Source organism: Prosopis cineraria, unplaced genomic scaffold, assembly GCF_029017545.1.
Source record: "Prosopis cineraria cultivar Desert tree isolate PC_DT_omini unplaced genomic scaffold, ASM2901754v1 PC1, whole genome shotgun sequence".
NCBI lineage: Eukaryota > Viridiplantae > Streptophyta > Magnoliopsida > Fabales > Fabaceae > Prosopis > Prosopis cineraria.
In genome coordinates this window covers 51428320-51456155 of record NW_026555332.1, presented here as the reverse complement: position 1 = coordinate 51456155, position 27836 = coordinate 51428320, and the positions used below count along the sequence as shown (strand labels likewise).

Below are 27836 nucleotides of genomic sequence, written 5' to 3'. Positions count from 1 at the left end.
TGCTTCTTTTTCGGTCTTTTCATTTCCTTATAATATTAAAGCAAAAACTTATTTTCATATCTCAAGAGGATATCTAGTAAAAACAAACCTCATATTTCGTATATAATTGTGCGTAAACTCGACCAACTCCTCAAAATATAAAAGGTTTACCAAACGACATCAAAAATTCCATATCTGATGGTTAGAAAAATCGAGAATATACAAGTTTAAAGTGTATTTTATATCAAATAAGAGTTTCAATATGCTTGCTTTATTGTTTTTTTCCACTTTTAGTGTTATTCAACTACGTGCAACTACATTGCAATCTCTCTCTACACTACATTTTTAAATCAGATCGTATATTAGTCTATTAGTAAATAGCCCATGTGAAAAACCTTAAACTACACAAGAATTGAAGTGGAGGAAGTAATTAACATAAACTGGCAGCTTTATTAATGATGCCAAACAGAAACATAAAAAACATAGCCGTTGATTCTTCGTGGCAACTTCAACGAAATCAAAGTACAAATAGATCATAAGCTATATATGATTCTTAGTTATGACGGACAGACTTATGCCACATGACACCGTGTGCTATTATATGCCAGCTTGGAGACGATGAACATCTTTTTTGTCACTGACGTTTCACTGGAGCTGCAGGTTTTTCAGCCTGCAAATAAAAGGGTCAAATGCACAGTTAGACACACACACACACACACACACACACACACACGGGGCAATGCAAGAATTACAAATATAGATTCAGAGCAAGTGAGCAGTCAGGGAGTCTTATTTGGGATGGAGACTGTCAGAATATTAGAAAGAGTACCTTTTTTGGTCATCAAAGCTTCCAATTTTCTTGTAGTTGGGGAAGGGCACTCTCCCAGATTCTATATGCTGAATGTCCCTCACAAGCATTTCATAGTGCCTCTTCACCTCCTCCGGTGTCTTCCCACCAACAGCCCTGGCAACATTGTACCAACGATCAGGAGTGTCCTTGTCATAAACTGCAAGAGCCCTCTCAAAGGCTTTGTTCTCCTTGGCACTCCATGACCCGGAGGACGACATCGAGCTCGATGCCATTTCTCTAGAGGGTAAGTCCTGGCAATAGATAACAGGGGCTAGGATGAGAACAGTCTATAGCGTAAGGCTTGAGAAAGATCAGAGCTGGTATGTGCAGAGAGACGTGGCAATGGCTTCTCCTTTTATAAGCAGAAGTGGGAGGGTGTAAAGGTGGGGTAGTGACAGTTGGCAATTGGCATTGATATCTCTGCTTAAATATGGAGTAGAATTTAGTGATATGTATCCTTAGGAGCCACAGAATAGAGCAGGACCAAGAAGATGAGCAGCAACATGGGAGAATCAGTATCTTGAAACTGTAAAACAAGTGACTCACGACTACAACGATAGGAGTTATCATTTTCCTTAAAAGCACTTGCTGTTTCGTCATAACTACTCCTCTTCCCTTATTCTTGATTCACTAAATCATATCAAAGTCAAATTTCTCCGTGGAAATTTCAAGTTCGTGGATTAAGCCTGTAGGCTGTAGCTAATTCTTTACGTGTTGTTGAGCTTCTAGCTTGTGGATTTAAGCCTGCCATTCACTATATTAGGCTATTAGCTAATAAGCCTCTGTATTTTTCCTCTTGCACGAGTTTTTCAGTGGGAACAAGCTCAAACCAGGTGTGTATCAAACATCTGTGTACTCTTGTTCCAAGAGTTTGATAACAAACAAATCTCATTTGTGATAATCATCATGACAGGTGATCTTTGAAGGGTGCTAGTCTTGAACGACCGTCCAACACTCTGGCTGGCCTGTTGTGTCCGTACAATGATGATAATTTGTTCTTAACCCCAATGAAAGGTCAACATAGTCACCTGCTACTCTTGTAGCTTCTGAGACCCCTTAGGTTCCAGATATCGTTCGTGTTTTCTGTTGAATGCTTAGGCTGAACGTCAAAGGTTCAAAGAAAGTCCAAACCTGGCAGCATTGACATCTTAATGGGGTAACTAATAGGAACACCTTGTATGGTGGGCAAAAGAACACTTGCTTAAAGCGACCAGAATATTTATGGGAGGCTGCATTAATTAGTTGGTAAATAAGCACTTTGATAAGGATAGAAAGAATAATAACGCTTATTGTTGTTCTGATGTTACGAACACTATTTGGAGAATGCACCAGCTACCAACAAATACAGTACCGCTATATATGCACGAGGAACATCATCATCAATGATCCTTTTCTTTTGGTCATTAATTGTTGTCTTTTGCTATTGACTTGGCCAGTGGCCTGACCTGGAGCAGAAAATATAGACTTTAGGTTTCCCCACAATAGTCTGGATAAAAATATCTTCCGCTGCTCAGTTTAGCCACTCATGGTTGGGGTCTTGCTGGTTCATTCAATTATCTGGATTTTGTACCTGTGAATACGGAGCTTCCACGATGATATTATAACTGGTACCCCATTCATCATGGAGAATGAAAATAGAAAAGGCTAAAATTTTGTTGGCCCTCTTACCAAAAGCAGCCAAAAGTATGCATTTTACGGATGATGACCATAGTTTTGTCCTCTGAAGGGCTTCAGAGTAGCACTTGATTACTACTGACCTTTTTTCTGTTTAATGAATCAATGATCACTTGAAAGCTTTGTAACATTAGAGATTACAGGAATAATAGGATGATGGATCACCGGAAACTAGAGTATTTCATATGATCTTGGAACATCCTTGACACTCAATTCAGCTGCTTAAGTCACTGTATAGTGTATAATGGGCAATAATTCAGGATACTTTTTCTTCTTTAGACCAGCCATGAAAACATATATTTACTTACCCTTTTTTGCTGCAAATTCTTACTGTTGATCTGGAGAATTAGTGCTCTTTTTTTTTTTTTTCCTTTTGAAAAATTCAGAGCTTCAAAAGTATATGCTTCATCCGATTCTTGGGTTACCTAAACCATAAATAAACTATGGTGACTATAAATGAAGAAAATGACGGAATACCAGGGAGAGTGTAGCTGAGTTTCTATGTGGAACATGGGATAAGGCTGCATTCCATCAAAGCATCAGAATTCAGAATAGTCTAATTTAGAGGCCGGTGTAGTGAGATACCACAATGTGGCTTTAGCTGGCAAGTTGATATAGATTGACCCTACTCTATATATACCTATATATGCTGCTAATATCTAGCAAGTAGGCTTTAGACTAGTGTTTTCAGAATTTCCCAAAAACTAATGCACAGTATTGGGAGGTGCCAGGGAGTAGAACGACTTCTATTTTGGTTTAGTTAGAGGTTAATTACGGGAATTCTTAATTTACCATTGAAAGCGAGTTGTTCAAGGAATCTACATCCTGATTTTTATCTTCCTGGTAAATAACTGAATATTTTAATCAGAATATCTTGTGTGACATTTGAGAATAAACACAACAGTTTTGATAGCCACACCAAATTACAGGTTCGTTGTGGGAGGGTGAATCAAGACTTGAGGGTTGAATTGTAAATCGGGATTTCTAGAAGAGAACCAGGATGTAGGCGGTGATGATTGGCTGAAAATTACCGGGATGACTTCTGCAGAATCTTCCATGAAAAAGTGTGATTGAAGATTTATTCTCCCACCGATTTATGGAATCCTTATCAGTTATCACCCAATTTTTCCTCGATTTCGCAAAGCAATATATGGAATATGGACTCTTCCACTGGGGTTGGAGGATTTTTTTTCGCTTTCAGTGGTCCTTCATTACCAACGGAGAAGTTGAAATCCATACTCATTCTCTCCATAATTGGATGGTTTCGCAGATAACTTTGTTGACACGGGTATTTTATCATGATCAAGCCGTCTGATATTTATTGCAAAGTAAGGAAGGTATAACTCTATAGAAGGAATGGAAAGAAAGAATCAAGCATCTGGTCACCGAGGCATAAGAGAGAAAGGTGCAGCTTGATGCAACATTTGGTCAACGGTGGATGACTGGACCCAGTCATCATGAAGACACAGAAAAACAATCTTAAAGTTCTTCTTTGTTCCGCTGTTGTTGTTATTATTTTCCAATGAACTCGAAGATGGAGATGTTGAACTGGGCAGCCCGGCAGGCAGGAAACTAAGTAAGAGCCAATTTGACTGGGCTGGCTTTCAGCATATATGGGCATGGCCCATTTGAAACAACAGCCTAATAATGTTTGTGGTTTGCAAATACGGAGAGTGATGGGTATTGGGCCTCATCAAGATAGGTGGGCTAAAATCGCAGGGCACACTCCCATATTATTTAATCGGGTGAGCCCTATCACGTATGAATTATAAATCAGTCAAGTGCCATAACAACTGTAACTGATTTGTGATGACGTCTAGCTGGTTGTCACATTTAAAATTCGGCCCCTGGTGAATTTTGTTTGTATTCAACATTTGCCCCCTGAATCCACGTCCGGACCCGTGAATGTTGTTTCGAATTTAATGTCGGGACAAAAATGGGAGTGTCAATCAGCATCGCCATGAAATTATTATGTCTCCATTTGTAATATTACAGGGTCGTGCTTCAAACTTGGCCCCAGACCATCCTTTGTCACCTTTCTAGTTTGTGCTTTGGTCCCAAATACTCATTTTCTGTATTGAATTCTTTTTATGCAAAAGAGGCCGATTATATTCACGTGTGGGGTGGTCATGCTTGTGTTCTCGAGTTTTGCCCATTCATGCATTATTGATCAAGTCCCCAAAATAACAGTGGCCCCGACGATATCGGTAAGCATTCAGGCATTGCAGTGAAGTTGAAATTCTTTTCTTTTTTGGTGCAAATGAAGTTCAATTTCTTTAACGGCTGAAGTTTATGAGTTCTTTAATATACAAATATAAAAAAATAAGTACAACTTTTATTTATCATACTTATCATTTAAACAACTTCTTTTAAAATATAATTTCTTTAACTTTATGCTCCTACAGTCAAAACTATAAGGTGCTCATGAATGCTTTACTATTTAAAAAAAAATTAGTTGAAACTTTAATTTTTTAAAAATTATCCTTTATCTTTTTAATTATATTCTTATCAAATATTTTATATAAATATCTTAACAATGATAATTAAAATTTTAATATACTGCTTTTAAAAGAGTAATAAATGATTTGATAATATAGTTAAAAAAATTATAAAAACTACTTGATGTTCTATATTTTGGATCCAATAAGGTTTCAAAAAAATTTTCTTCTATTATGCTAAGGAGTAATTCAGAAAATTTGCATTTAAATTAAAAAATTTACATTGGTTTAAATTATCTCTCTTTGAGGCAATTTGAAGTGTCTGGGATTCATGGAGAAATATTTTTTTTGCTACACATGACCTGTTTATAAAATTTCTTGCAGACGGCCCTCCTCTAAGTCATTAAACGCAAAGAATGGTATTCAAATATAATGGCTCTATGAAGTATAGTGTCACAAATAGCTGTTTTAAAGTTTTAGTAAAATGATGAAAATCGGATTGCTCATTGACGCATTCAAATAATTGGTGCAAGTGTTTTTTTGAATCAAGGGAGGATGTCAATCAAAAACACAGCAAATTACAACCAAGCTACAAAGCAAAGGAAACATGAAGGCCAAAAAGAAAAACCACCACAACCTAAGTAAAGGATGGTAAAACAAAGAAATTGAAATCAGAGTTCAGAGTATGACCCAGTTTGGCAAGTTGATATGCTATTCTATTATCTTCCCTATACACAAAATTGAAGTTAACAACTTAATTCCTATGTAAAAAAAATTTATTAGATCAATAATTCTTTGAAAAAGATGATAATCGTGGTTGTCTCTTATGATAATTAAAATTACATACACACTATTTTAAAAAACCTTCACAATCCGGTAACTTTTTTGCCAGCACAATTTGAGTTCTCTCATGATGTCATGAATTTTTACAATCGTAGAAGGGATTTGCCCCAATTTGTGGCTGAAACCTTGAATCCAATTTCCATGAGCATCTCTTATCATTTCCCCACAAGCACTTTGTCTGTTAGCTAAAGTGACCCATCTGTCTCTAGTTTGATGAAGTCATCATATCTCCTAGGATGATCACTTTGGAAACCTCGTAGTATTGTATTATCCAATTGTTTTGAAGTTTCAAATTTGCGGTAATTTTAAGATGAATCAGTTTGGATCATCAACTTCCCAAATATGACATTCTTGAAACAAACAGTTACATCTATTTCTCTAAATATTCTAATAGACATAAGCAAAAATAGCACTCTAAGAAACATTTCTAGTTAAGTTATTTCCTAGAGAAGCATTTATATTCCAATCCAACCAATCCCACCTATTTAAACTAAAGAATTTTTGCAAATGATTAGTCCTTGCAAAACCCTCCCACCAACTCTTGGCATGAACACAATCTCTAAATAAAAGAAGGGTATCCTCTATTTTAGGACAACCGAAGGGACAGGGGTTAGAGATGTGTAAACCTCTTTTGGCACGGAGAGCCATTGTGTGCACCCGGTCATGTGTCATCAGCAAGATAAGAGTTCTCATCTTCTCAGGAATCTACCAACACCAAATTTTTAGCCATAACAGTACACTCTCCTCTTCCATAGCTGCACAAAGAAACAAATAACCAGATTTTACAGAATAAATGCCGTCAGTAGAAAAGAACCAAATGTGTTTATTTATCAAAACTATAGTTGAACTATGATGAGACTGATAAAATCAAAGCATTTTATTAGATTGATCATTACCGGTTTAACTAAGTGAGTTAATGCGGATTTTTATAGTATGGTTTTATTGCTTTGGCTAAAAAAGATGAAGCAATTAATACATTAAAACGTTAGCTACGTTACCAAATTCGTCCTTGCTTTGATACATTAAAACATTTTCACATTATTCATAAATAAGGATGTAAAAATTGAAAAAAAAAAAAAAAACTAATATCACGGAACCGGGGAGCAGGATCCTGCAGTTTCCTCTCCTCCAAAGAAAGGTTGGGGGGGGGGGGATCCTGCAATTTTGATTGGCATGGAATTGCAGACTAGCAGTTGAAAATATGAAACAACATGATGCTTCGATATACTTGCAATCATGCATTACAGAAGTGACAAGTGAATTACTGAAGTTAATAGGCTGGGTTGTAACTGGGGCGATCACCGTGGAAAGTGGAGACAATCATGAAGATCATGTTTGCTGATCCAAAAACAGATATGTCCCTCGAGCTGTCATTGATTGTCTTACGAGCAGCGCCCACCATTTTCTTCAAGTAATCTCACCTCATATAATTCTATCTTCCCATCAATTATTCTCGCGCCGGAGCTCTCTCTTTCTCCGTCAACCATGTTTCCTCCGCCATGGAACTGGATGGTCGCAATGTGTGCCATTTTTGTGCTCGCATGCTCCACGGTGGAATGTTATCCATTAGAGGACAAGATTCAAAGGTTGCCTGGCCAGCCCCCAGTTAGCTTTCACCAATATGCTGGCTACTTAACCATCGATGACAAGAACCAGAGATCCATGTTCTACTACTTTGTTGAAGCAGAAACAAACCCTGCTTCCAAGCCTCTTGTTCTCTGGCTCAACGGAGGTTCCTTTCCCTTTCCGCTTCACGGTTCCTGTTTTTAAATTTTTTGGGCAAACTAGTATAATTTGTTCCATTTCATTTTCAGGTCCGGGCTGCTCTTCTCTCATTGGATCCTTCTTCGAACACGGACCATTTATAGCTGGCGCTAAGGGTATTGTGAAAAATATAGTTGGAACACAGGTATATCTTTCTAGAGCTAAACTAATCTCATCTGGAAAAATGTCCAAACTGAGAAGCACTATTTCCTAATTTAGCACTTCAGTGCCAAATGAGCTCTATCTTTAAAGAAGAATAACTTGTTTATTGCGCCGGCTTTGTGTTTTAAATTCGCAACTGTATGTGAAGTGCATCAAGCACGTGTTTCATTCTTCATCATAAACACCCTATAGCTCACATTGTGTAGTGAGTTTACTGCAGCGGCGAACATGTTATACTTGGAATCACCAGCAGGTGTTGGATTCTCTTATTCAGTAAACAAGTCCATCTATGCTTCTTACAACGACGATATCACAGGTTCCTTTCTCGCCATATTAAGTTTTAAAGCATCGCTCACAGATTCTTTATTTGAATCCTTCTGATTAATCATTTGTTTGAAACAGTAACTGACTTTTATCCCTTTTTCCTTAGCACGAGACAATTTGGCAATCCTGCAGCGTTGGTTTGTCAAGTTTCCAGAATACAAAAACAGAGACTTGTTCATAACAGGCGAGAGTTACGGAGGTATCCACGAAATACGTGCAATCATTCAGCACGTATAGCCTACTATATATCAATTACTTGGCTCTAAACACTAAATTTTTCATTGGACCTCAATCTGTTAGTCTGCGGTTTTTTTGTCACGGTCAGGACACTACGTGCCGCAGCTTGCACAGCTTATTATTCAGACCAAGGCCATCCCCAACCTGAAGGGCATAGCGGTAAGAAGGATTACAAATTGACAATGGCCTTGTCCTTGATTTCCATATATGAAAAAACGTCGATCGTTACACATGTTAACTTGTTTAATTGTTTGTTGGGTTGCAGATAGGAAATCCTTTGCTGGAGTTTGGGAATGACTTTGATTCGAGGGTTGATTATTATTGGTCGCACGGGTTAATCTCGGATTCCACTTACAAGACTATGAATAGGCTGTGTAACGGTTCCGAGTTTGGGAGACAGTTGATTAGGGGTGAGGTGTCAGAGACTTGCAGGAAACTCCATGGCACTGTACAAGCTCAGTTCGTGCTGTCAATAAACCAAGATAACATTCTGGGCCAAACCTGCGAATCATTAAATTTATCCACGGCAGCCACTCTCTCTCACCCACCAACCTTAACAATGTCTCAGCTTTTGCTGCCGTACACAAGCAGTCGCCAGGTGAAGTCATTAGTCAACATCCGAACAATATGCATTGAAAAGCAATCAATTTGATGTCTTTTTGTAGGGAGATGATGGTGCTTGCGGACTGACGCTATCATCCAAGTATTTAAATAGGAATGATGTGCAGACAGCTTTGCATGCGCGGCTTGTTGGAGTAAGCACATGGGATTATTGCAACGTGTAAGATACACATACTAATTCCCGATCCCTACTTGGCAATAAAAAGTGATATGGTTATATAGGATTTGTTAATAGCGTAGACGCCATTATGCTATGCAGATTCATGAATACAAAATATTCAGTCGCAAGCAGGGAAATTCCAACGATTAAGGTAGTAGGCTGGCTGGTGAAGTCGGGCATACGGGTGGTGGTTTACAGGTATTAATTGGATGTCTTAGGTTGGATATATATAAATAGGAACATGATTAACAAGAAGAGCATGGTGGTCTGACAGTGGAGACCAAGACGCCAACGTTCCATTCATTGGAACTCGACGTTTGGTGAGGGAACTGGCTGAGGAATTGAAACTGAAAGTGACTGTGGAGTACACACCCTGGTTTGTGGATGAAAAGCTGCAGGTGAGCTAACTTTTTTCTGTTCAAAAGCAATCGACGAAGTTGAACCGTGAATGATTAAGTTTGAAACGAACTGCAGATTGGAGGATGGACAGAAGTTTACGGCAAAGGGTTATCTTATGCAGTGATAAGGGGGGCTTCCCATGAAGCCCCGGCTACTCAACCGAAGAGGGCATTTATGTTGTTCGATGCTTTCCTTCGAGGAGAAGTACTTCCCATTCCCCACGATTGATGTGCTCTGCTGATGAAACCCAAAAATAAAATAAGAGAGCACAGTGTATTACATTGTATTTCACCGCTGGAATAAAAATATTACTTCCTATCCAGCAATTTCCTTGTAATCGCAACTGCCCTTTTTTGTTTTGGCGAACATTACCCAAGATTACATGATAGTACAAATTTTCAGGTGATGTTGATGTTACAAAAAGTTGGCTGGTTTTTGTACATTCAAACGACAAACTAATAATCAAGTTCACACATGGATCCTGGAGCACACGAATTCGAATATGCATAGGCAAAATGAGAAAGCGAATACTAAACCCCATTCAGGACAGAGATGATGGTTGTGAAGGAAAGGAGGATGATGGTTGAGAAACCTTCTCTCTTCTCAGTTCCTTGACAACAGCAGCAAGTGCCTCAGGATTGACACCAAGGTCACACAGAGCAATCAAAACAGAGAGTGTGTGACGGTCCAGACCTGTGTCAAGTATGTTTGACATATGGAATGCCAGGTCTAGGGATTCTCGTGCAGTTCGCGCTTCTTCTGGATCCATACTTCAAACCTGACATTTTTCATTTGAGAACAGTGACATTGATAAATTGTAAATAGAAGTACTGAACAAAGAAATTCGAATTTGAGTAGTTTGTCTGTTTTTCTCATGAGCATGGCATATGTTCATGCTTCACAAGCTAATTTTGATAACAGCTCCTGGTGCTTGACAAACGAACCCGGGAAGAAAGATTGAGAAAAAAGAAACGGAAAAAGACAAAATTTCAGATCCAGCGGTTCAGATGAAAGGCGAATAAAGATAAGCCAAGACCTAGATCATCTCTAAAACGGCCGTACCAAATGCCAATAGGAAGGCTGGTGAGGAGTGAATATAGAAAAAGCAAGAAAAGGAAAAGGAAAATGTGGGAATAACATACCTGTAATGTGTGGATCTGGCAAAGCTACTACCGAGAGCACCCAGCCCAACACCGGCTAGAGAGGGAGAACAGCCGAGGAAGATGAAATTACTGAGCGGAATATTCAGAGACTTGGTTGGAGGAGAAGGGTTAAAGGGCTGGAAGCCTATGACAGATCGCAGCAGGCCCCGCCGTTCCGGCTGGCATGAGAAAGGTCATACGGAGCGTTTTGTGTTTCACGTTTTTATTTTGTTATTTTTGTTATTTTGCATTTCTGTTTCTGCCATTATGGCACGTGAGTTCGAAGGCGAGAACGTACCTGAATTCGGTTATCCAGAAAGTGAACGAATATTCTGTGTCTTTGCCCTCTGATTTTCTCTCTCAGATTCTCTTCTCTATTCTCTCTTTCTGTTCGTCCCTTCTCTTTATAATCTGTTTCATCTGTATGGCGCATCAAAAGGAATCTTGGCGAGGGTTGAAGATGAACTCTGGGAAGAAGGAATGGACGAAGGTAAAGCACTTTGAATCGGAGAAGTTGATCCGGCCAACCTGGCAGCAGGAAATTGAGGATCAGAGCGGGGATGGGCTAGCCAAATTTCATTTTGCTTGTATTGCTTGGGCCTTAATTTACTGGCAGCCCACCGAACTTGTTATCCCAGTTCCATTCATTGGAACTCGACGTTTATACTAGAACGTTCCAAGTTTAAAATTATTTTAATAGATTTGTAAAATTAAAAAATCCGGAATAAATAAATATCTTCTCATTTTATTAGAATATCAAGTAAAAAAATATTTGATTTGATGATGGAAGTTTTATATCAGATATAAACAAAAGGATCCATATGCTTATCATTTTAAGAATTTAGGTTGAAGCTGAATCCACTTGCTACACACACACACACCATCACGTAAATCATTAAATGAGATAATTAACCGTGGCATAGTTAATATAGATGAGCTATATCGATTGTCCCATTTAATAAGGTCCCATAGGCCATGGCAATATAGTGGTATTGATTTATAATAATATTATGCTTATGCGCTTGTTGCATATGATATTTATAAAGCTTGGACCCCAGTGGTTGTCTCTCTCTTTCTCAAATCACAGCCATCATAAATGGTTTCAAACTTAATTTCCCAAAAGTTCATTTTAATAAAAGTTAATTTAGTAAAAGTTATTTGTTATAATGAAATTTGTATTTGGATATATTTTTTTAAAAGTCAATTTAGTACATTAAAAGTTGTTTGGTTTATGATTGTAAAATGTATTTTTAAATATAAAAGTATCAAAAAAGATATTGATTTATGATGATTTACAATTTTTATTATACAAATATAATATATTTAAAATATTTAAAAAATATGATATAGATTTTAAATAACATAAATTTTGATCTATAATGCTAAAAATTTGATCTCTAGTTATTTGTATTTTTTTAATTTATAATTTTATAAAATGTGATAAAGATTTGTAATTTTTATTATACATTGATACTAAAAATTAACATGATTAATTATTCAATTTATAATGCTAAAAAATTAATACCTAATTATTATTATTGAAATAATAATTTTATTTTTAATAAATTAACTATTTTTAAAATAAAAGAATAAGAGATTAAACTTAGAGTAATATAATCAAATAACATCATACTTTTCAAAAGTTTTAAATTAAATAGTTACATTTTAAAAATTCACTTTCAGCTATTGTTTAAATATACTTTCAGAATATATTTTTTATAAAATATTTTATTCAAATAACTTCAAACTTTTAAGAATAAAATTTTACTTTTTAAATGTAAAAAATAAAAAAATCAAATGGGCCCTCAAGTGGGGTGTTGTTTCTGATGCGTTCGCTAAGCTATTTGTCTCTCCCTTGTAGCTATGCCCATGAAATTATTTCTGAAAAAAATTATATATAGATTATGTGAATTTATTTATAAATAAATCTCATAAAATTTAAAAATTACAATCAAATTATTCAGGATCTGAATATAATTTAACATTAAATTGTAGAGATAATAATATCTCTTTTAAAAATATATTACATAAATTAAATAATTTTCAATCAGTTTATCAATAATTTATAACTATTATTTTAACTTTTTATATCAAATATTTAAACTTTTTTAACTATTGAATATGTCAAATTATAGTTAAAAAAAACTAAAGTAATAATTATAAATTACTAATAAAGTAGTTATTAACAATTAGTGTTAAGCTTTTTAATAATACATAATTAGTTTAAATATTAGATATGCAAGGTTATTATTGTAAAAAAATTTAAGTGATAATTGTAAGTTACTGATAAAGTAGCTGTAAATTATTTAATTGATGTAATGTATTTTTAACAGAGGTATTATTATCTTTTAATTATAATTTTAAATTATACTCATGTTTCAAGAAATTTGGGCGTAGTTTTTAGATTTCACTTGACTTATTTGCAGACAAATTTACTCCATGAAACCTATACATAATTTTTAAAAAAAAAAATCTTGAAATATGTAAATGATAAAGGGATCTTTTAAAATATCATAATTATTTTCAGATCTCTAGAGATCTTTATGACATTACAAATTTTTGGTAAAATAATTAAAATGCCTCATTTTAAAATAAAAAAGTAAATATCAGTGATAATTTTAATTTAAGTTATAGCTTTTTTGCTTTTAGAAATGACTAAAATGTAATAGTCAATTATAATTTTTCTTGTGTTAATATTTTATTCATTAAAGTTTAAGTATTATAAATATCGTGATTACATTAATTTAAATAATAATTATATTATATTTCTTTTAATATACCGTGCTTTAAATAGAAATAATTTTAATAGAAGAATAAAAGAACAACTCAGCCGCTATGTCATCGTGATCAACTCCACAAGACCACAATGCTTGCCAGTCGCCAAACACCTGCTGTTTGTTTATTGGCAACAAGCAAAAGGACCCCATAACGATGTTATCTTGGGGATATTTACTGTTGCTGTTAAGGATTTTTTTTTTTCCTATGCACAAAAGTCAAGTTAAATTGATTTTTGAGAGTTCATCAAGATTAAAATATATATTTAAATTTAAACAACATTTATAAAGATATTTATAAATCACTCACTGATAAAATTCTTCCATCGATGGTGAATCTTGTAAATTATAAATAAAATTTTTATCAATTAGATTAATTTTTATTTGTACTTCCAGGGATATTTAATTTGTTAAAATTCACAAACACGGCTTAGGGTTAACTTATGCCAATTTTTAAGCCTCTGTTTTTAAGAAATTCTGGTTGGATGAGGTAAAATAATAATACGTGAAATTCTTATGAAGCCATTTTTTAAAATCAGAATTTATGTTGAAGTAAGTTTTAAGGTATCGTGTGAAATCACGACACGTAGAATGCTTATTAATGAGCTTTTTTTCTTTTATTTTGGGGGGGGGGGGGGTTTGGTTTCTTCCATTAAAGAAGACGTCACTCGATTTCTCGCAACAAGGACCAGGCAGGAATGCATTCTTTTAAAAGTCTTCAAGGGCACAAAGGAAATTATAAAATCAGCGATCCGTGGTGGTTATAAAATGAATCAGTCGATCGATCCTGATGTTAGTTAAACATCATTTTTTTTTTTTAATGTCAGAATCGAAGAATTCTTATTTATTTACGTCTTCCAGTATTTGCAAAATTCGCTATCATACCAATTTAAAAGTGCAAAAATCACACCGCATGGTTTGATCATGCTTTGAATATCAGCGCACGTGGCCACTTCCAGACGCAAATATCTTAACATAAGTATCGTATATTTGACATATTCATTGGAACGAATTCATAAAAATTTGATCCTCCGTTTAAAAGAAACATTTGTATAAAATACGATGAATACAATTAAGCTAATCTTTCACTATGTAATTGTTTTCCGAAGTCAACGAACTCCCATTTATCGGTTTTAATTAACTAGACTCTTGTACCGCGAATGAGGTTAGGCGTTTAATAATTGGCTGGCACGGTGAGGCAGGAACATTGTTCAACAACATCCTTGGCAATAATGCCCACTTCTGATCAAAACCAATCCTCAGAAATTCCTCTTACTCTGAACCAGAACGGAAAATCCTTCGTCACCCTCCGATGACGCAGCCACAGAACAGCCAGCTGATGATGAAGCCGACGTGGCAGCTCAGCCCCGCCGGGAGGGCCGAACGAGACAAATGGAAGAATATTTCAGATACGATAAAGAGAGAGATAAAGCCAGCGATGTACGGACTTCCCTCCTCACCGTGGCGGTTCTAATGGCGACGGCCACCTATCAGGCCCCCGGCGGCGGCGTTTGACAGGACGACAATCTGAATGTGAATCCCAAACAGCTTGCTGGGGTATCCATCATGGGTACCAAAAGTACTGTTACTTTTGCATGGCTCATGTTTGGGAACACCCTGGGCTTTTATTTCTCTATCTACATGATCTACTTCCTCACCCGCGGCTTCCCTCTCCGGTTGGAGCTCACCTTCGCCACGCTCGGAATGATAGTCACTTACTGTATCTCCATGGTCGCCGTCTCACCCAACAGCTCCCTGAGCTTTGCTTTTAATGGCTTCTCGATTGTTGTTCCCATCTCCCCGCCTTTTATAGTTCGATTTTTGAGAGACTCTAAGCTTGTTTGCAGAATCAGAAAAGCCGTGAAAGGGTTTTGCGCCACCCGTCAACCATCCATGTGATGTATGATCATCCACGTCCGGCTATAACCAAGTATGATCTCCCTATCCGTTTCTGTTTTATTGTCTTTCCAAAGATTTAGGGCCTCTTTAAAAACTTATTTTGGAGAACAGTAATAAGAAAATAAAAAAATTTATTTGGTAATATATTTTTAAAAAGTTTTTTGAAAAATAAAAAAAATATTATTCTGAAGAACAGAAAAATAAAAATAACTTTTAGGTATTCTGGAGAACAAGAAAGAATGAAAAAAACACCTATTTTTATAATTTTTTATTTTCAGAATATATTTTACAAAACATAAATTCTCAAAACAATAAAACAAAAACAATTTCAAACAGTCCCTTAAACTTGTTTTCTATCTGTGCATTGGGGAAAAAAGGAAAGAGCATAGAGCCTTGTATAGCTAATTAACAATCAATAATATTTTGATATATTATCAGATGTCATCAACAGCCAGCCAGAAAAGAGCTAGTTTTTTTATAATGACAAATAAAGTTCAAATATCTTATTGCTTTTACAAGTATACGAGATCACATTAATAAATTATTTGGAATATTTCAGGTGTCAAACCCACAGAAAAGTTATATTTTTATTAATTTAAATAATTAATAATTCAAGAAAATAGATAAGATGAATAATTTTGATGAAAAATAAATAATAAAAATAAATTAAGAAAATAATGATGATAAAAATACAATCACTTAAAGTGTTGGGGTTTAGTATTCACTCTATAAGTTGTTAGTTTCTACCATTTGAATTGACTCTGATTAATTATAGTGACAATTATTTTTAGAGTGTCCTAATATTCTCCTAAATTATTAATCCTTTTTTAATTAATGTTAAATTCATTTTCACGACACTCAAGTAATTAATTAAACCGTAAAGTTATAGTTTAAATTACAATAAATTTTTAGAATTATCCTTGGGTTAGTTATTTATGTCTATTTTTTTTAGATTTAGATTCTCTCTTCGCCTCCCAGTTTATCAAAATTATTAATAGATTTGATTAAATGATGGTCAGTTATTAAATCAATATGAAAAATTAAAAAAAATAAATAAAATTAAAAAAGATAAAAATATTCATAAATATAAATGTAAAGAGTCAAAAAAAAATTAGCTCTCCAGTTGGACTACATCCCTGCCCCAACTAAGTAATTTAAAAATACATAATAAAATTAAATAAAATCATTCTAAAATCCTCAATCATGAAAAATGATCATAGAAAAAAATTAAGGAGTAGAAAAAAATAATTATGAATTGTAGAACCCTTCAAAGATCTCACTTCTAACCTTCAGACTGTTTTTACGAGTTTTAAATATCTTAAAAAAAATTATTGAAATAGTCAAATAAATGATTGAATTCATTCGCTTTTGATAATGAAAAGTATTTATAATTAAGTGAGATTTTAATATATATATTTTTATGTATCTCTTTTTTATTGTTTGAAAATCACATACACACATGCACGCGCGCGTTTTTTTATTTGATTTATTTATTTTTTTATAAAATATAAAAAGATATGAATAGATTTTGTATTAAAATTTTTTTTATGTTATAATTAAGTGATGTGAAAGAAATATATAAATATTAATTAAATATATATGAAATTTTAATAAATATAATTAAATTTAAATTAAAATTTATATTTATTTAATTATAAAATATGCACTTATTAATATCTTCATAAAAAGTATCACAGTATCTCAGATAAAGTTATCACTGATAGAAAAATGCACATGAATAGGTAATACACACACATTCAATGTTAAAGGTGTAAATAGTTTTTTTGTCTTTTGGTATTTAAAACTAGATGATAGAATTTTTAGATTTTTTTATATTTATTTAAATGGTTTGCTTGCCATTAATTCACTCATAAATTTAATTTAAACCTGAAGTAATCACGGAGAACGAAAACTCTTGACTTTTGAGTGAATGCAAACAGATCACGTTCGCCCGCATCTTGTTTTTTCAGCAAGCTAGCACAATACCACTCTCTATGACTGTACTACATCTTCTGGCTTGGGAAAGGAAAAGAAAGAGGGGGGGGGGGGGGGGGGAAGAGCATTACCTCAATTTTGGTGTGGAGACGATCCATTCCCACCCATGTCATTATTTGCTCGAGAGGCAAATGCATCCGAAAATGGAAGGAATCGTCGCCTCTGTCACCGGAGCGTGACAGAAAAAACCGGGGGCGGCTCGATGATGGGGAAATTAATCACAAGCCGTCAGGTGAGGTGGTCATTCTTGTTCTGATTGTTGAGGCTGAAGGCGTCTTTGACTCCGAGGCTATTGAGGTTGTTGTTCTGACCGTCGTGTCAGAGACTGATTCTGGCCATCCCCCTCGACGTCGAATGGTCGAAGCGGCTGAGGGCTGTCGAGGAACAGACTCCTCCATGTGGATTTGGGCTTTGAATTCCTCCATATTGTTCTAAGAAGGATACATGGGCTTCATGGCCCACTCTGAGAGAAGGGCGCGGAACTCAGGAATCCTTTGATGGCCATAAGGGGGGCAAAACATTTTTCATCAAGATGCGAAATTCTCAGGAAAAAAATAAGAAATACTTATTATGATTTTATAATCATGATTTAAAAATAACCTTAATCGTTATTATTTCTTTTTCGGACAAGGAAAAATGATTTTTCATCTACAGAGAAACTTTTTATTTCATTCTATTCAAAAAAACGGCATTTTAAATTTTGAATTAGGTTCCTAAGCTTGCTCACATATCCACGAAATGATGGTTTATTTTCCTTCCAAAAAGAAAAAAGGGATAATCTGTCTTTTCATCTAGTCAATTTGAACTTGACATACTATGTGATTGAGGCTTCACTCTTCAATTTTCGAACAAACTGGCTGCTTTAGTGCTTCTCCTGTTTTGATTCCTTCTTGGTTAGGTGCGCCCCTTGCTCGTGCTTCCTGCCATGCATTCCCTTCCCCGCCTTTTTTCCTTTGCCCCTTCTCTTCTCTCCTTATTTTACCTGCTTCACAGGCATTAATATTTGTATTCTGTGCATCTTCATGTGCAAGGTATCTAAGGACCGATCATTCTACAGTGCGTGTCTTCTCCTGGGTTTGCTGATTTATCATGCTTTATTTATCGTCACCGACACGGCAAACGATATATGATTTATTTGGATATTATCTACACCAATGCCATCATACTCTTTTTATTCCCCCCCCCCCCTAGTGTTTGCACGATGAAAGTGGAGACAATGATATCCAAATAATTGGGATGGTCAATGATCATGCTTTATGGCTGTCCCTAATCCTCATCTTCCGAAAATGGCGCAGATTAAGAGAGTGGATGCAAGTAGTGAGTGTCTGGGAAGCCACTATGACCCAACATTTCAGAATCATAATCTGATATTCTGGCTGCTCCCTCATTTCATATCACTTTCTTTCTTTTGTTTTTTGGGATGAAATTTCATATCAGTTTGTTGTGTAGTGATAATAATCCATTGATCCGTGTGGACTGATGTCTATCTTATATGATTTATCACAGGCTGAAATTCCCAATGAACAGCTAATTAAGGTGAAGCGGGTTCTGGATTTTAATATCTATTCATTTGCTTAAAGTTAAAGATCACAACAATTTGTAGGCCATACTTTCATAAACTCTAACACCCACTTTCCATTCCATTTTTTTTTAATTTGTCCGCACTTCTGACTTCACCGTATGTGGAAATCACGGTGTGCTTGGGTCCACCAGCTTTCACATCGCCTTTCTCCACGGTCCCCCGAGAGAAATCGATTTCATCAATATTTCAATATATTAACACATATACGCATAACGCCACCATTAATTTATTAAGGATGATCTAACTAACTCCTTTACCAGTAATTCACACATAAATTTAATTAAGTTTAAATCTGAAGTCATGGCAGAGGACATATACTCCTCGTTCAAGCATGAATTTCAAAATCTCCGGGCTGAAATTTGTCTTATACGTACTAATAATCGCTATCATTTACTTTGCGCCCGTGACTCTCGCCTCAATTGCGGTCACACTGCTTGCTCCGTCAGCTTTGCCTCTCTCTGACCCACATGTAATCGATTTTTATCATTTTCCCAATCCCCCTGCAAAATAACCACGAATATTTAATTACAATTTGAATCTGGATGCAATTTTTAGTTTTTACTACTCATTTTTATCATCCACACTCACTTTCTTACCGAATAAACCACACATCTTAATGTTAGGTAGCAGTCAAATGTTGATCCAACTATCCATCCAACGATATCTTTCAAAAAGGAGATCCCGCAAGAAAAAAGAGACAGACTATTCCTACTCTTTTCCTATAATTTAAAATGCACTTATCATAGAACCCAGACAACGCACGCACCCCGTACCCATAACTTTTTCCCCCCACAGAAGTTTCCGGGAAGATGAATGGAAATTAGATTTAATGGACACCACATGATAGCTCCCCCATCTCAATTCAAATAAAGAAAAAAGCATATAAATGGACCCACTTGTATGCATAATGCTTGGATGTATTCTAATGGCCCATGATTGCTATTGTACAGTATTCTTGTGTGACCAGCGTATAAACCCAATCCACAAGAAAAAACGAAAGCACTTGCACTGTAATTAACAGCATAAATAACTCTGAATCTGCCAAGCAAACTCTACAACACTACAAGGATGGGACAAAAAGAACCAAAAAGAAAATTGAAGTGATAATTTTCTCAAATTAATGGAACAAACAATGATCATGCGAGAAGGCAAGACAAGCACGCGTCCTCCTTGGACTATGGGATCAATGCAAAAATATTCTTCTAGGCGTTAATTTAAATGTTCCAAATTCAAACACATCTTAGGTACAGTCACATTCCTCCTCTCAAAGCTTCATCTCCGTCACCCAATAATACAGGCACAGAGAAGGCCGAAATCAAACCCAATCTCTTCCGAGCTTACCATGTTATCACGACCATTATCTACGGTTGCAACAATACTATTTGTTGTTGCACAAATATTTGTGACTGTGATTTCAATCTCAGAGGGTGATAAGATCAGCAGCTTGCCGGGGCAGCCCACGGTGAAGTTCCAGCAATATGCCGGTTACATTACCGTCAACGACAAGCAGCAGAGAGCTTTGTTTTACTACTTTGCAGAAGCAGAAGTAGACCCTGCTTCCAAGCCTCTGGTTCTCTGGTTGAATGGAGGTATGATTTTAAGGATAAACCGGCATCGCAATACAGAAATCTTTGGGGTCTCTTCAATGAAAGATGCAATTAACATGGTTTCTGGGTTTCTTGTTCTTTTGTTTTTGAAGGGCCTGGGTGTTCGTCTCTCGGAGCTGGAGCTTTTGTTGAGCATGGACCTTTCAAACCGACCGAAAATGGTCTGGTTAAGAATAATTGTAGCTGGAACAAAGGTTAGTCCAAGACACCAGCCAGAACTGTAAATTCTGAAACTGGAATCCAAATTGCTGAGTGATCTTCTCCCCGTTTCAGAGGCAAATATGCTATACCTGGAATCACCAGCTGGAGTTGGTTTCTCTTACTCTGCCAACAAATCTTTCTACGGCTTTGTCAACGATGAAATAACAGGTTCTTTCACTCAATTAATTTTATGCGTGCCAGAATCTTTTTTCTTTTTGTGGGTCTGAACATGCTTGAATCTAACTGGCACTAAAAATTCAGGGATAGGGATCAATAGGTAGAATTCAAGGGGCCCTAGTTTCCTTGATATCTAAGGACCCGTTTGGTTACTAAAATTGGACTTTAGACAGGAAAAAAGAATAGGCATTACCTCAACCTTGGTGTTTAGTTTATAGAAGCCCTTAAATGTCATCATTTGCTGGAGAGGCGAATTCATCCGAAAATGGAAGGAATCATCGCGAACGGCGGAATGTGGCCATTCTTGTTCTAATCGTAGAGGTTGACGACATCACCGACTCCACGGCTGTTGCGTTGAGGCTCTGGCCATCCTCTCGGTCTCGGAGACGGATTCTGGCCCTCCCCATTGCCGTCAAAGCGGCTGACGGCTCTTGTGAGGAGAGAGGCTCCTCCACCATGGCATACTGTGGCACAGGGTACTGAGGAAGACCGAGATATGGGCTTCGAGTTCCTCCATCTCGTCCAGAGTATATGGGCTTCTAGGCCCACTGAGACAGAAGATGGCTCAACTTGATTCGTTTCACTGCTTTACGAATATTTTTCATTAACACATGAAACACTTTCCTTCTCCAAGGAAAAATATATATATATATATATAATATTTATTATAATCTCGTTCTCATAATCATCATTATAAAAATTATATATATATATTATTATTATTTCATTTCAAGGTGATGAAAAAATTTATTTTCATCTGCAAAAATGACAGCAAAATTACTTTTTACTTCGTTCTATTCTATTATTTATTTGAGGGGCAAATAGCGTCTTAGATTTTGTCTGAGTCTAGTGTCGAAACTTGAAAGTACGAGTAACCTTTCTCTTTCTATTCTTACTCGCGTATTCATGAAATGGCGGCCTGTTTTCTTTCACAGCAAGGGATAATCTTGCTTTCCTTCAGCGTTGGTTTGATAAGTTTCCACAGTACAAGAATGCTGATTTCTTTATCACTGGCGAAAGCTATGCAGGTAATGATCAGAGCGGTACCTTTGAGATCAATGAATATATATTAAAACTGCAAAAACTAACACATTTTTTAATTTTCAGGCCATTATGTTCCTCAGCTTGCACAACTCATTGTTCAAACCAAGACTCCGTTCAATCTCAAGGGAATCGCAGTGAGTATAAAAGGAACGAGAAACACTCCCCCCATATTTTTATTACAAGATTCTACTGGCAAGTTCTACATGGTTTATCAAATTTTGTTAAAATTAGTTAACCATTTTAGAGCTTAAACATCAATAAAATTCATAAATAAGAAGAGGTTATTTAGTTAGTCAGGAAATATTGGCAAAGGATTATTTATGAGAAAAAAATTAATGTTTTAGACAAAAAAGAAAAATCTTATATTAATAAGAATCATGATGAAGGTCCTTGTAAAAGGCACCAGAGGGAGTAGTAATTATTGAGCATGAGTCAGGTAACGTAGAGTGTGAATTGAGTATGATAAAGATAACCGGCTGATTAATATGTTGATTTGTGCAGATAGGGAATCCTCTGTTAGAGTTTAACACAGATTTCAACTCAAGGGCAGAATATTTTTGGTCTCATGGACTAATATCAGATTCAACTTTCGAGAGGTTGAACACAGTATGTAACTATTCCCAAATCAGGAGGCAAGTTCAAAGCGGAGCTCTCACTCCAGTCTGTGCGGGAGTTAATAAACTAATGTCGAGGGAAATTGGTAAATATGTTGATACTTATGACGTCACTCTTGATGTCTGCTTGTCAACAATAAATCAACAATCTTTTGTGTTAAACCAATTGGTAAGCTACTACTTCTTTTCTTTTCTAGTCCTTGAGATACATCTTTCCCGTTTCGTGAAGTTATTAAACCGTTATTCTTCCTTCATTAATTTTTTGCACAGCAAGAGACCCAAAAGGTTGACGTTTGTGCAGGCGATGAAACAAATGATTACCTAAACAGGAAAGATGTACAAGAAGCTCTCCATGCTAAGCTTGTAGGACTCACCACATGGTCTGTTTGTAGCGAGTAAGTTATGTTCTTTACAGCTTACAATACAGCAAACCACCCAGTAATAAAACACCAAAATCTTGAGTGAGTAAAGAGAGTTCTCATTTTTAACTAATTCCATACTATTGCAGAGTTGTCAAATATGACTTGCAGAATCTAGAGACACCAACAATTCCTATCCTCGGGAAACTTGTTGAGTCAGGCATTCGAGTTATGGTATATAGGTAATTGAGTCCTGTTTTTGTTGCTTGAAATCTACTAAGATTCGTCAAAACAAGATTTCATTTTTAGAAACAATTCATGCACAGCGGAGATCAAGATTCGGTGCTTCCACTAACCGGGTCGCGAGCTCTAGTAAATGCGCTAGCCAAGGAAATTAGATTCAATACGACCGTGCCCTACAGAGCGTGGTTTGAAGGCAGACAGGTTGACATTCTAATCGCGCCAAAAAAGAACTAATCTTTTAGTTTTATTTTATTCTTTTTCGCCATTGACATATATAAATTAATTCTTGGCTTTTCTATCTTGAAGGTTGCGGGATGGACACAAGTGTATGGTGGCATTTTATCATTCGCCACAATAAGAGGGGCAGCTCATGAAGCTCCATTTTCACAGCCAGAGAGATCACTCGTGCTATTTAAATCATTTTTGGAAGGCAAACCACTTCCTGAATTCCCTTCTTCATGAATACGTATCACAAATACCTCTATTCGCTATATTCAGTAACGCAAACACAATTTCGATAAACCCTGTCTGAACTTGTTATTGCTAAACTCTCTTAATTTATATTTTTTTTTCTCTACCCCTTTTTATATATAGACATTTCAAATCTTAACAGAAGTAAGCCTCAGTAAAAAAATATATATATATGCACACACACACATTTTTTCTCATAGGCACATAGTGGCACGCGTTCGAAGCTTACACGTAACTGTGTAAGTTAGTCCCAAGTTAACCGAATCGAAAAGAATCCAATGCACCAACTAATTTTCTCCATTTAATTTATCTGAAGACATGGATGAAGAAATAAATGAATAAAGCAAACGACAAGACAAGCATGCGTCCCCCTTGGACTGTGGTGCTGATGCAAAAATATTCTCCTGGGCGTTAATCTATGTATTCCAAATTCAAACATATCTTATAGCTTCATCTCCACCGCCAATAAATAGGCCAAAAAGAAAAGCCAATCGCTTCAACATGTGACCACGCTCGTGTTTTATGGCTGCAACAGTATTACTTCTTGTTGCACAAATATTTTTGTATGTGATTTCAGTTTGAGAGGGTGATAAGATAAGTAGCTTGCCAGTGCAGCCCCCTAGTAAAGTTCCAGTAGCAGAGAGCTCTGTTTTCCTACTTTGCAGAAGCAGAAGTAGACCCTGCTTCTGAGCCCCTGCTTCTCTGGTTGAGGTGTGCTTTTACGGATAAAGTACTATGGCACGACAAATCTTTCGGGGCTCTTGAATGAAGGACACAATTAAAATCAGTAGTTTGAGGTAACTATGGGATTATTTGACTTACGCTAATACTTGTTAGATTTATTTAGGTTACTGTGAACATATTCAATGTGACGTTTTACTCAAATATAACTCATTTATTGTTTTAGGAAAATATATGTAAGTCGTCTCTGTGACAGATACTGGCCATCGTCGTCGATGTGGAAGAGGTTGAAGACTTTGGGAGGTATTGAGATACCGAGAACGAGAAGACAGACGCGTGGGCTTCGAGTTCTTCCAGCTAGTTGAGACCATATGAAAGTCTGGGTTTCCAGGCCGACTGCCTCGGAACAAGGCTTAGCTCGGAGCAATTATTTCACGGCTTTCGGGGTAAAAAACTATTTTTTTCACAAAAATCTAAAACATCCCCCCTGTAAAAAAGATATGAAATATTAATTTTAATCTTGAAAATATCATTTTAAAACTAAATTGAATTTTTTATATTTATTTACATAAAATGAAAACAATGATTTTCGTCACCAACATTACTTTTTATTTCTTCATATTCTATTATTTGAGCAAAAGACGTCTTACATTTTGTTGCAATCTTGTCTGGTGATGAAAGTGTGATAAATGAAATATCCCTATTCTTATCAGCATGAAATAAGTAAATTTCTTTTATTTTTGGGTGCTGGAAACCCTTCAGATGATTTTAGTGGATTTTCCCCTAACTAAAGAGAACTGGGGACTTGGTGTTAACAAATTAACGCGAGAATTTAGTTTAGATGAACGTCTCGTATAATTTTCCAACTTTCAAAAAGCGTGCGCAACAATGATGGGTCATTTAACTAATTAATCTCATTCCATCATTTCTGATGGTTAGTCTTTCAATCATGAATTAATATCTCAGTTTAGCCACCTTAAAGACGATCTCACCTGTTGCTATGTCGATTCATTGTACTCACTATTGCCATTTAAGGGGGTCAACGTCCAAATAATCCTGTCTTCAAATCAGGGTAGTTTTTCAATCCCCAGGCGGCCAGCCTAGCTACTTAAACTTGTAGGTAGAGTTGTACAAAGTACCGGCCTAACAGTACTTCGGTATAGTTTAAAGTTTGATCCCTTTTATAAAAATAATTAAGTCAAACAACTCATTATTTAGTCTGATTTTAATATAACTTGAAGTTAAATAGGATCAGATTGATCCAATAAAATTAAGAGATTAGTTTAAATATTATTTAGTATCTCACTTTATTTTTTCTTTTTAATCTATGAAAGATAGCAATTTATTTTAATATAATAAACTTAATTGATATAATAAAATTATTTATAGTCATAAAGTTTATTACAACAACAACAACTATAAATCCACAATAATGTTTAACAATGAAAAAAGCATTTCAGTTACAAAATAAATGACTCAAATAAAATAACCTTTAACAATATTAAACAACATTCAACATGTCTAAAGTCCATTACATCAAGTTAACAACAAATTTTACCAGTAAAAAAGAAAATTAAGGTTAGTTAATGCTAAAATTTTGCTCAATATTTATAACTTTACAGTATAAAATGCAAAAAATTGTTAATTATTATTATAAATTAACTTATTGTAATAATAATTAATAAATTAATTATAATTGTATTAAATAAATTTATAGAACCGAATTGAACTAAGTGATCCAGATAATATTAGTTCTCTTGTTCAATCTAACTTAAATAAAGAGTTTGATTCATAACCACTTAACTCATAGTAATGCAAGTAAAGGATTTCCAGGAGTCTGGCCACACACACACACATATATATACCAATTTTGATGATCTCATTTCACGTATTCAATTTGACATGGGGAGGAGCATGGATTAGAAGTTATTCCTTCCGTTGTTAAATGTAAATAAACTTTAATAAATTCATCCAATTTAAAAATTTAATGTTATGTTTGCAATTAAAAATTTTGAACTATGCTGCCCTTGTATTAATAAAACAGATTTATATTGTGAAAATAAACTTTAATATTATGAAGGGTAATTTATGAAAAATGTATTGAATGTTCTTAAATTTTATAGTTTTACTCATAAAAAATAAGAGCATAAATGTTAATTTCTCTTGTAAAAACAGTAGTTGTGTTATCGGACAAAAGTTAAAAAAAAAAAAAATTAACGGACGGCATCGTGTCTTACGTGATGATATTGTCCGATTTACATATCCACGAGCCTCAATCATGTGTTTTACTCCCAAAGAAGCCTATGCTCATGCATTTTTGGAAAAGCTCTCGCCAAGTTCGCTTCGCTGTCTGTATTCAAACGAGAACCAAAATGATATACTAAATGATAACGAAGTTCCATATATACATGCCCCCTTCTGCATTTCGTCCTTTCGTTTCTATCAGCTCATATCCGCAATCCAAAGCAGAGGCTGCTCCATCGAATTTCTCATCCTTTCCACCTCACATTCTCTCCAGCTAGCAAGCTATTAGTATAGCCAAACGTACAGAAACAAAGCCCTGACACAGTAAAGCCTGATTTTTGGCTAATGATGCTATTATATATCAGTTTACGGTCCACGAAACGGGGATCAGATTAGGTGGAAATTTAACTTGGTGGTGAAAATCGATCAGATATATATTCGTCTTTCAGGAAGATGCCGAATAAGATCATGCATGACGCATATGTATATATGCTTTTTCAGCACAGCACCGTTGTTCTTCATGTGGCCTTAATTATTACATTATCTTTAAGTTGTGAAAATTAGAGGACAACTTTCCATGGCTTTCATGCCCTAGCTAGTCCTCGATCCAAAAATTAAAGTGAGCAACAACACACAATCATTTCTAGTAAGAAAGTAAGATATACGTGTTTTCCGAATTTCTCTCCCACCTCTTTCACTCGTGGCCCACAGGCACATCACCAGCTCCAGCAGTTTCCCTTAATAATTTATTTATATACTTTGTATATTTCTTATCTTCATCTGTTATATGTATCATCTCGATCGACCCTGCTATTCCAAACTGGTGGGATTCATTCCGCAAATATATACATGGCTGTTGGCAGATAATGTAAAATTTCTGTGCCTTGGTGATATCATAATAATATTAAACTTTTCCATAACTACTTGACTAGTTATTTAAAGTAAATGAACATGTTCCCTCCTTGTTTTTTGACTTAATAATCATCTAAGAATCACTGGGGACTGTGACCTGGTATAGGAATTACAAGGCAAGCAAAGCTTGAAAAAGGTATATATATCATATGCAAGGGCAGAGACATAAATTTTTATCGGGGGCCGAAATGACAATATATTTTTATTCAGTTTTATAAATACATAACATAAAAATATACTTTCATTTTTAAGTTTTGCTCTTATTTTTCCATGGCATAAAAATAATTAATTATCATACATATGATAAACTTTTTAAATTGGTGAGTCATATGAATCCGTCAATTTGGTAGTTGCCACTTGATGTGAATTAATAAGGCATAATTATGCGATTAAGTGAGCTACCGCACTCCATTACAAAATCTGATGGAGAGTCTAATCAC

General features: G+C 35.4%; 3 protein-coding genes, 1 long non-coding RNA gene and 1 pseudogene across 5 annotated transcripts; 2 read left to right on the top strand and 3 right to left on the bottom strand.

The window, feature by feature from the left end:
* Positions 1-409: 409 nt before the first annotated feature.
* LOC129320073 (protein RADIALIS-like 3) lies at positions 410-1162 on the bottom strand. The gene is made up of 2 exons (XM_054965264.1): positions 809-1162; positions 410-649 (listed from the first exon to the last, which is right to left on the bottom strand). The coding sequence occupies exons 1-2, from the start codon at positions 1060-1062 to the stop codon at positions 625-627; spliced, it is 279 nt and encodes a 92-aa protein (XP_054821239.1). The 5' UTR covers positions 1063-1162; the 3' UTR covers positions 410-624.
* A 5766-nt stretch (positions 1163-6928) lies between these two features.
* Positions 6929-9696, top strand: LOC129292634 (serine carboxypeptidase-like 45; annotated as a pseudogene).
* Positions 9697-9705: 9 nt separating this feature from the next.
* LOC129292642 (mitotic-spindle organizing protein 1B-like) lies at positions 9706-11184 on the bottom strand. 2 transcript variants are annotated; one of them, XM_054930242.1, is made up of 2 exons: positions 10892-11184; positions 9706-10229 (listed from the first exon to the last, which is right to left on the bottom strand). In XM_054930242.1, the coding sequence occupies exon 2, from the start codon at positions 10218-10220 to the stop codon at positions 9993-9995; it is 228 nt and encodes a 75-aa protein (XP_054786217.1). In that variant the 5' UTR covers positions 10221-10229; positions 10892-11184; the 3' UTR covers positions 9706-9992. The 2 variants fall into 2 exon arrangements, with proteins under 2 accessions (XP_054786217.1, XP_054786210.1); XM_054930235.1 differs by lacking the exon at positions 10892-11184 and adding an exon at positions 10594-10885.
* Positions 11185-19095: 7911 nt separating this feature from the next.
* LOC129322001 (uncharacterized) lies at positions 19096-21316 on the bottom strand. Its single transcript, XR_008596166.1, has 2 exons — positions 21022-21316; positions 19096-19343 (listed from the first exon to the last, which is right to left on the bottom strand). It is a non-coding gene; the product is annotated as an uncharacterized LOC129322001 (long non-coding RNA).
* LOC129321994 (serine carboxypeptidase-like 45) lies at positions 19899-23665 on the top strand. Its single transcript, XM_054968025.1, has 10 exons — positions 19899-20432; positions 20543-20644; positions 20724-20819; positions 21764-21856; positions 21936-22006; positions 22374-22655; positions 22757-22881; positions 22995-23087; positions 23172-23289; positions 23395-23665. The coding sequence occupies exons 1-10, from the start codon at positions 20186-20188 to the stop codon at positions 23548-23550; spliced, it is 1383 nt and encodes a 460-aa protein (XP_054824000.1). The 5' UTR covers positions 19899-20185; the 3' UTR covers positions 23551-23665.
* Positions 23666-27836: the final 4171 nt, after the last annotated feature.